Source organism: Lepisma saccharinum, chromosome 27 (genome assembly GCF_977018435.1).
Source record: "Lepisma saccharinum chromosome 27, izLepSacc3.1, whole genome shotgun sequence".
Classification (NCBI taxonomy): domain Eukaryota; kingdom Metazoa; phylum Arthropoda; class Insecta; order Zygentoma; family Lepismatidae; genus Lepisma; species Lepisma saccharinum.
The window spans coordinates 35760591-35771401 of record NC_139255.1 but is presented as its reverse complement, the minus strand read 5'-3'; the positions used below and the strand labels follow the sequence as shown (position 1 = coordinate 35771401).

General features: G+C 36.0%; 1 protein-coding gene across 2 annotated transcripts in view; it reads right to left on the bottom strand.

Annotated features, from left to right (window-relative positions):
- Positions 1-627: 627 nt before the first annotated feature.
- The window catches only part of LOC145980123 (uncharacterized), a 73220-nt gene continuing 63036 nt past the window's right edge, over positions 628-10811 (bottom strand). For both annotated transcript variants that reach the window (XM_083113134.1, XM_083113135.1), the window contains 4 exons: positions 8327-8463; positions 6052-6169; positions 4725-4879; positions 628-1304 (listed from right to left, as the gene is read on the bottom strand). In XM_083113134.1, coding sequence (XP_082969260.1) covers positions 1107-1304; positions 4725-4879; positions 6052-6169; positions 8327-8463 — 608 coding nt within the window. In that variant the 3' untranslated portion in view covers positions 628-1106. The remainder of the gene's footprint in view (positions 1305-4724; positions 4880-6051; positions 6170-8326; positions 8464-10811) is intronic.

Genomic DNA, 10811 nt, shown 5'->3' with positions numbered 1-10811 from the left:
CAGTACTAAAATAGTAATAATGAAAGGAAATATTTAAGAAATGACAATACTCATACAGTAATAATAAAGTTTGGCTCCATATATTCTAATAACCAAGTTTCTTAGCCATCAATAAATATAGTGTCAAATATTTTTATGCTGTAAATGCCTAAATCTAGGCAATGAGCAATATCAACATACCAAATGCTTTCAAATTCACGGAATAAAACCTCTCAGAGTTTTAAATGTGTTATAGCCCAGGATCCACTATATGAAAATATTACAAATATATCCTTTTGGGTATACATATTTATATGTAAAGCTATGCATGTAAATATAAATATAAAAAAAATAACATGAACAAATGAAAGGTTTTCAATCATACAATACCTTGTATTTCTTTAACATTCTTCTTTTTCATTCATGATTGGGGAAAGAGAGACGCGGTAGTATATAAATACGGAGAAACTAGTACTCACTTTTATCCGCGAAGCTGTTTTTTCTTCTTTTTCGATTAATTTCAGTGGCCACTGCCACCATCCTCGTTGGAACTTGCTGCGCTGTTCCAACGAGGATGGTGGCAGTGGCCACTGAAATTAATCGAAAAAGAAGAAAAAACAGCTTCGCGGATAAAAGTGAGTACTAGTTTCTCCGTATTTATTCTTCTTTTATATTTGACTATCACAAATGACTAAGAATTCAAACACAAACTTTGCATTCCATGCTTTGAATCCCTCTAATTCACAAGAAAAAACAAATAAAATGCTCTTAATATCAACAAACATGTGAAGAATGGCAATTAAAAATTTCACTGGTGCCCTCCTCATTATCTTCAAAAGGTAATATTATATAGACTTATATCTATAAGCTTTAAAACAAAAAACACTTACTATTTCTTTCAGCCATTTGGAATGTATTAGCAAAAAACTTCACTCGTGTATTAAAAATATATATATATCAATGTTTGCATCCACTGTGCAAAAAAGAAAATTAAGTACAAAAATGTGCAATATAAAAAACTCATAGAATACTGCTTCCTGTAGTTGTCTAAGAGCAAGTAAAAAATGTGAAATATAAAAAATGCATAGAATACTATATCCTGTAGTTCACTCCTTGCAGAAGAGGAGCTAGTGAATTCCAGCTGCAGAAAGCAATGCCGACAGCAGCTCTTGATTGTCCGCTTGGAGTTTTTTTATTTCGCTCAAATTCTTCTGCTCCTCAATCTCCAAGCATTTCTTTCTCACAACCAGAGCATCTATTTCTATAGTCTCCATCCCCTCTCGCATGAAACATTTCTTGTTCTGGTTCACCATGTATGTCACATGCTAAAATGAAAGCACAAACTTCAGATGTAAAAGGGCTGGCCCAATTCAGTACTCCCACTCATTTTGCCAAAACCAATTCCCAACTTTCAACTTTCCCAGATACTTAAAAATAAATGTTCAGATTACTTTAACTCCCTTAAGCTTAGTTATTTTCACATGAACAACACTAATTGTAGCAAAGTATTGTTACAATTATGTATAGCGGAATCCTGGTTTTACATTTTCCCACATTATACATCCAATCTTGGTGCTCCAAATATAGCAAAATGTTATAAAATTTTCCTCAATTTTACATTTTCCTGTATTTTACGTTTTTCCACCCTGGTCCCCTGAAAAACATAAATTGAGATTCCACCGTATATGGAACACCCATATTCACATCAAATGAAACATTTATATAAATATTCCTGTATTTTCACAGTTTATAAATATCAATTAAATTCCTTGCCTTTTCCATGAATTTCTTACGTCTGCACACAGAAGATAATTTGTGTATACCTCACTTGTAACAGGAGAGAAATTGATGGAATGATTCTATTTTCTAACAAGAGATTTCACCCATATTTTCAAATAACATTGTGTGAACTGTTAAGTGATTGTTGTAAGACAGAAGCCATAAATCATGCGATCCACACTTTTTAACAAAGCAAACCAGTGTTTGTGCTTCCTTGGCCACAGTATCAAGCAAAGAAGAAAGCTTTCATGCCTTTACACCTGTATGCACAGACCACTGCATACTGTCCACTGACTATTAGCCAACTTGCCATCTCCTGTATACAAATGGCCTTACTCATAGGTTGATGATTTTTTCCCCAGACTTTTCCAGCTCGGTGAGAACCATGTTAATATTGCTGGACTTACAAATAGTTCAGAATTTTGGAACTCTTAGGTTGGCAGCAAGCCAATGCATCTATACGATGCACGTTTTTAGAAGCGATATCGGGCGGAGCTACTGAGAGCGTGTCCTTGGCGACCAGCCAGTGGCAGGAGTGCAACGTTGTATAGGTAGGAGACTGCGGCGAGCAAATTAAACGCCGTGTTCTGTATTTTTTCTTGCGCGCAAGAAGTTTGCACAAAACTTGCCACTTTAAGGTTAATCATAAGATGGGAGACGACATTTTGAACATGACCGTCCAAGTCCCATGAATTTCCGTCGCCTACAGCCGGAGTTATAGCTTCTCGAAGAAACACGGGAACAACACGTCTCTACACACACACACACAATGACCCTTTCGTTTTCCGTTGCCACCGTGTTGACCCCGCTGAGTTCTTGTGTCTTGGTAAAGCTATGGGTGTCAAATTCGGCTGAATATATACAATAACCCTTCATTGTTGTGGGCGTTCACAAACATTGCGAGTCGGTTAAGTCAGTTTCAGTTCAGCATTTTCATAACAAGGATGGTGTAAGATAATTATACCCGTACGCCACGAAGAACAGTTGTGAGAGGATTCAATACAGCCCTTATTGATTGATGTATTCTATTTATTTTACTTCGCTTTTCTGCCACTTTTGGCTAATCGCGAAGATGAGGAAGGGTGGTGATATGATGAAATTGATGAAGGGAAACTTACAAACACCTATACCCGGGCCGGGATTTGAACCTGAGAACCCTGGTGTCGTAGCGTGCTGTGTAATACAGACATTATGTTCGATAGTTGTGCAATAGTTTGTGTTCCGTGAGTGTTATTAAATAATGTCGCGCCGGCTCCTATGGTGCAGTAGTTAGCATATCGCGATACGACGCGAGGGGTCCCGGGTTTGAATCCCGGCCTGGACATGGATGTTTATGAATGTCCATTCATCAATTTCATTATATCATCACTCATTTCCATCTTCGCAATTAGCCAAAAGTGACAGAAAAGCAAAGTAAAACAAATCAAATCAAATTAATAACGTTGCTCTCGAAACGTAGTACCAGTAGTACAGGCACCGAGGGTAAAATATTACTTTCACAAGACAGAAATCTTACTTTTGAAGTATATTCTTACTTCAATTAATTGGCGGCGGAAAAAGTGCGTGATGAAACAGTGTTTTCTCAGAGTCGAGAACTTACGGCTAAAGAATGTGGTGTATTTGTTTTTACTGTGTTGTGTAATATAAAACATGGTAAACTATCTACCACAGAAATCGGTGATCCCCTATTCAAATCTCCTGGGAAACAAGCCAGAAAACAGAAACGAGCGATGATGATGATGACCTTGCAGTTCCTCTACAATAAATACCTTCAAACTTCATTCAGGTACGAGTTTCTCTTATATGCTGCAGTGATATAATTCTGTGTACAATTCTTTACTATATATTTCATTGTACTCAAATTATCACGTGCATGCATTATATATAAAAAGTTGAATATTGGACACAACAAATTCTCTGTGTTCCCCTTCCGCTAGCAGTTGGTTTGACAACAGCACAAGAGTGCTGGCTGGGTATTGGCTGAACTCATGTTCCTTCTAAAAGCGTACGTCGTATAGCACACCATTAACGTGGCTGTTCACAATGTTAGAAATAAGTTCAAATGACCTTATATTAATCTAAGAGAGATCTGCCTTGTGATATTTACAGATTAACATGATATAATGCTCCCTATCATGACCGAGTGGTTAGCATAGTGTGCTACTAAGCCAGAGATGCTAGGTTCAAATTTTAGGCAAGTATTGGTTGTTCCTTTTATCTATTTCATCCACATCACCACAATTAATCTAGATAGATAGAAAAGTAACTCAAAATACATGTTAGATACTTGGGTTTCTATTTTGCCATTAGATAAATACAGTATATCCTTTGATTATACTTAGAGAGGTGCATGAGTTTTCATCTTCTCAACTGTCACCAGGTAGCCCTTCTGAAATCTGATAAATTCTAATGTCTGGTGATGCAAATATTGGACCCCATTTTTCCATAATTCCATCATACTGAGCAATATTACACACAAAAAGTAATCTAAATAAAGAAAATAATAATTACTAGCCTTCAATATTTTGAAACACAATGCCATAGCAAAGATGAATTAAAATAATTCAGAAAATTATTTTATAACTTCAACAGTGTGTTTGACATCATAATCCAGTAAATAGGAAACATTGATTGATTTGTTTTATTTTACTTCGCATTTCTGCCACTTTTGGCTAATCGCAAAGATGAGGATGAGCAACGATATGATGAAATTGATGAAGGGACACAAAAAGAACACCCATGTCCCAGCCAGGATTTGAACCTGGCACCTCTGGCATCGTAGCCTCATGAGCTAGTTAATAGGAAAGAGGATGTCTAAAACATCTTTACCTACATGTCTAAATTCGGCTGTTAACATCTATTTTTTTCTACCATAATGTGTGACAAATCTGATTACAAGAAAAAGACACCAGTTGGAAAACACTGCATTAGAATTTTCAAATAGCCATGAAAATACTGCCACTTACCGGAATAGGTCTCACTTGGATTTCAATCACATACAGAATGTGAGTTGAAAGATCTGCTGGCTTTTCTCCTCGTGATACAACAGGAGTGTAGATTATATCATAGCATCCAGACCGTAGTTCAGGGATTATGCACCTCGTCATCACTCGGTCAACACCTAACACAAAAATAATGTTAAAACTTTCTTCTGCATATATGTTAGGGAAAGGCTGACATGAAAGTACCAATATAAAATTTACCAATAACCGATATTCCACTGATCTGATATAAAATTCCAAATGGTGCTTGAAGAACCTGAATGGTTCTTGACCTCCTTAATAAATGTTTCCACGTGACTGCAATGCAAAAGAAATTGCATATTTACTTTTTTAAAAAGTAACTCGAGGCGATTATCCATAAAATTATAACAAAATGGAAGAATTTGGCACTAAATTAAAATATATTTATAGATATATCAGATAGGTAAAATAATCTGTAATTTTACCGATAAACCAATATGTCCATATCGGTTGATACTGATAGAGTACCGATTAATCTGTCCCCTCCCTAATATATGTTAATTCATCAGCAAATCTCAATGACTAAAAATATGAGAATACAGTGACAAATGAATAAGAATTAAGTATGCAACTTGATGAAAAAATTATCTATAATGATGTAAAATATCAAATCTGGACCAACTTGAAATTTTGTTGATACATACTAATATCTGACATTCTAGTGATCCAATTCAAAGTTATAATACTGTGTGAAGAATCTGAATAGTTGGTTCACTTACTTAATTAACGTATGCAATCATATGACTGCAATACATTTTGCATTAGATAAACAAGGAACATGAATCATAAAATGCCATAATTTTGCCCAAGTTATAGGGGTCATGGAAAAAAAAACTGCAAGAAAAATGACAATCGTAGGAGTCTGACGATGCAAATATTGGATCAGCCAATTTACCAATAAACACATTTGCTACTAATCATTATAAAAGCTTATTTTTAGATAACCCATAGATCTCCTTTGCACAAACACTTGTTTCTAAAGGTGTGATTAAACATTTTTTCTTGATGCTTTCTTAATAAGGATGGGTCAAATATTAATTATAATGAAGCTTAATTTTCTACACATTAATTGCTACATTAGTACCTCAGTATGATATTTCAGCTACTTCATATACTGCTTATTACATACGTCTTTAACATTTGCACTAAACGTTCACTATTTTATATCAGTACTGGTCCAATTTTCATAAGTATAAACAAGGAGAATCATCAATCCAATGCGCAAATAAAACACTGTATCTTATAGAATATGATAATAATTGCTCCATACCTTTCCTGAAAATGTCTTTGTCAATTCGAGTCAACTTTACACCTTCTATAATCTTCTTAGAAGAAATCCCGAAGTACACGCTGCCGCCTTCACCAGTATTCAACATGCCACATATAATCTGAAAACGAAGGGAAAATCGACCCTGATTGTGCAATGCCAATACTGCAATTATTTCATAGAACAGTGGAGAAATCTGGCTTCTGTGTCGTAAGATAGCATTCCGATTAGATTTATTGTCTCATGTGAAATTATGTATATTTCCAAGCAGAATTCTAGTGGAATGATATAGTACAGTTCAAATTAAAACCTACATTTTAAAATTTATAATTATTCTTGACTAAATTATTTAGATTTTCAACTACTGGTTAAAGTAGCCAGAAAACAGTGATGATGGGTCTCGATGCACTGACCGTGGCAGGGCCTGGTCCTTAGAGAACTGTTGCACCACGAAGCTTAGCTTATTTTTAGCATTAGTATCACTACTGACAAAGAGGTGCCCAGCCTTGGGATTAATACAAGGGTTGTTATTTATGTATCCGGAACTGGCAACACTAATGTTGCTAGGTAACATCTAATATATCCATCGTAAAGTTGGACATTTCTATGGTATATGTACCCAGAACGTTGTGCTTACGGATTCTATTTTTGTTTGTTACAGACACATGAAAATTTCACCAGAGGCCAACAATGGAATTAACTGGAGAACATTTTTGAGCAATGCTTTTCTACGACTTTTGACGTGGATTATCTCAACAACAGTGCATCGATCAACTCATTTCAACTTTTGGCGATGAAGCACCATCTAAGAGCACTGTATATTACTGGTTTAGTGAATTCAATCTTGGTCGTCATTCACTCACGAATGAATCTAAAGAAGGTCGTCCAAAATCGGTTATTGTGCCAAAACACATTGATGGTGTGCGAGAACTGATAATGCAAGATTGTCATGTGACATATCGTGAGATTGAGGCATTAGTATGACTAGCATACATTAAGATATTGCATGAACATTTAACCGTGAAGAAGATTTGTTCGCGTTCGATTCCGCATAATTTGACAATCGCTCAAAAAAAAGGCTCGTGTCGATTTATGCAAACAAGTACTCACAAAATACAATCGTGGTGCTTCAAAAGCTGTGTATAACATCTACACAGGTGACGAATCTTGAATCTATGCATATGAGGCCGAAAGCAAACAGCAGTCGACGATGTGGGTGTTCCAAGATGAGCCAAATCCAACAAAAGTTGTTCGTGCAAGAAGCACTTTGAAGCAAATGGTCGCCTGTTTTTTGGGGAAAAATGGTCATGTGGCTACAGTGCCACTAGAGAATCGTAGAACAGTCAATTCTGAATGGTACACAACCATTTGTTTGCCAGAAGTCTTTGGGGAAATCAGAAAAAACAACCAGCAATGCAGGATCATTATGATTTAGCTAGCACCCAATGATTTCTTTTTGTTCCCGTCCGTGAAGAATAAGCTATGTGGTCAACTATTTTCGATGCCAGAAGAAGCAATTGATGCGTTCAAAATGCATGTTTTCGAGATACCTCAATCGGAATGGACAAAGTGCTATGAGAATTGGTTCAAACGTATGCAAAAGTGCATCGATCATCATGGAGAATATTTTGAAATACAATAAAACGATTTTCAATTATACATCTTTTTTTGTTTGTTATTCAGGATACATAAATAGCAACCCTCGTACATTTCTTTGCAAGCAACACAGACAATTTTTATTATTTCTACATCCAAGTAAATAAACATGTACAGGTCAGTTTGCATCTATTCTTATGAACAAGTGCAAAACTGATTACACTGAACCAAACAGTAAAAATCCATTGTGCACCTCTTGCATAAAAAAAATCTTATTATTCAAGTTCATGTTTAACATGAAACAAAGTTTAAATTCAATTGATGATAAAGTTTCATGCGTAAAAGACATGTTATTCGTCTAGTGATTTCAGTGTTGTTGTTCTGTTATCATTCATATAGCATATAACATTTGTAATGTGAGAACACATTTTTCATTGCTTTTCTGGTTCTGCTCGTGTGATGAAGAACATCAAGAACAGATGGCTACTACTACTACTATCGATCGATGTATATGTATCAATGTCAACTCACCTATAGGACTACACTAAACGGAAAACAGTCACCTTTTGTTTTGAAACAAAAATATTTGAATTTTACAAAGATTCAATAGCTTTGAAGTTTATAGGACAAAATACACAGTTTGGCAAATAATTTCTCCTATAGAGAGGCTGTTTCCACTTACCTCCGACAACTTCAGTTCGGGAATGAACTTCAACCGCTTCTCATCTATCATTTCATGCATCTCATCATTCTTAATATCAGCTGTGTAGCCTCGAGTGTAGAAGTCACGATGGACATCCATGCCAATCAAAGCATTTACTGCAAGGAATAAAATACAATTGCTTGCCATGTTTTATATATGTACAGTCTTGGACACAGCTGGCTTGTAACGACCCTATTGAAGAAGCAGTGAAGCAAGCCATCCATGTCTGACCACCAAGCGCCTTGTGACTAGACAACCCAAACAGCATTGCAATTTTGCGGCTTGTATACCAGTCACGGGTATACATCTCTGTAAATTGAGTAGTGATGCCAAAGAGAAATACGAGATGAAGATTGTCGATCGTAATGTCTCGTGTTCTCGACATGGAATAATATTCGGTCCACGTTACGTTCCATTATTTAATGTTGTTTGGGAATGAACCTGACGGACTAGGTTTATATTTTCAATCCTTGCATTACAGTAAATTCCATATTTTACAATTATATTAATGCTTTGAACGAAAATAATGCCCAGAAAAACATCGAACACACGTTCACACCATTCTTCTCACACACATGCACGTGAAAACAAACACACAAAGCTAAGTTTTAACTTCCAAGTGAATGTCCAAATAACAGTAAATGGAGAAGCACGATGTGCGAAACATGGGATTTTTCACAGAAAGAATGCGTCTATTTGTGACATACGTGGTTTCTATTAATAGACAGTGAAACAATTATGAGAGAAATTAACATGCATTTTCGTCTTCAGGTGCTGAGGAAGGAAACAGACTGACTGGAAAAAAGAAAGCATGGTGTTATTGATAGGCTGTTGGTTAGCGTACAGAGCTTTCATCAGTGAGGTCTAGGTTCGATCCCCACCAAGGACATTTATTTTTATTCTTTTCTATTAGTGAAGAAGTATGTAATATTGTTTTCTAGGCATTTTGACGAAAGGATACGCATCAAATTTGTTCGTTTAATCTGTATTTTCATTCTTCTAATAAGTTCTCTATCGCAATGGGATATAGAGATTCTCTATCTAGGCGATCGATATCTTCTCAATGGTTACGTAGCTGCGATTCTCCAGTCCCTTACACCCACTTGTCTTATTTATTTACTTAATTTCATATCTAACGAAAACACACAGATATTGTTAGAACAAGAAACACACCTCGCGTCGAAGGTTCCAGACTCGAGTTCTGGCTTTTTTTTGCGAGGGTGATTATTCTTGTGTGTTTGTTTATCATCTTTGTCAAAAAAATATACCTCATTATTGCCGTGATTAACCTAGGGACAGAACAAAGCGACTGAAATAACAAAAGTACAGAAAATGCAAGACACATCTGCCTAAGCATGTTATACCTTGGGAATTAGCAATCTGAAAATTAACTTGCGTTTCAGTCGACAACTTGCGAAAGAGTTTCGTGTTGTCTCGTTTGGAGTGTTTGTTATCGTGTCGGACTAGCATGCGGGCAACCCGAGTTCGAGCCAAGCAGAAGGCAAGTTTTTTTTTGTCTAATTTCATCCAGACTTATTTATAAAACTGAAGTTTCTGCAAAACCTTTTGAATTGCATGCCACTTCGTATGTTGGTAATCAGAAAGCATCAAAGATGAAAATTTGATGTTTCGAAGCGACGATGTATTTGTGTATGTGTTGAAAAAACGCAGTTATTTATTAACGAAAAACATGCAGCCACGTGATCATTGAGAACGCTTCCTAGTTGTCAGTGCTAATATGGCAGTAACTACAGTCTGTCAACACACACCAACTTTCACGTTTCCCGTAAAATGATTACCTTTCCACGTTTCAAAATCATGAGTGCTGTCTAAATCAATACTTTGATACTTGCGTTTGAATGTTCGAATCTAAAGTAATACGAAACTTTTTTCCCAACAAATGACATTCAAACCAATAATAACTGTTTGAAATGTGATATTGATATCATATATGGAAAGAATAAAAATGGAGAATTTCGCTTAATACAACTTATAAATAGGGAGCGGAAGTTGATGAAATGTCATCTTTTTTCTGACATCTCGGACACGATGCCCATTAAATATACACAATATTACACTTCATCTAGAACCCAAAAAAGGTAATTTTAAAGTGAATTTTTTTGCATTTGTTGCCATTTGTCAGGTTTTAGGTCATTTGCCCGGATTTTCGGCATTTACCCGTCATTTTTTGCAATATTCGGCATGTTGTTTCATCATATTTTGTCACTTCTTTAATTTTGGTAATATTCTTGAATCTTTTCACCAAGGTATATATATCTCGCAGGGTTGCAATTTACGAGCAAAAGAAATGCTGAACTGGTGACAGTCTTTGTTGTGTCGGGGGAAACCACCAGGTGCCCGTCTGGGGCAAACTCAGATTTAGGATCAGATAAGGAGAGGCTTGAAATACCATAGCTAGACCCCGTTTGCACTGAAAATCCTCGTTGCATATTTTAATTGAATG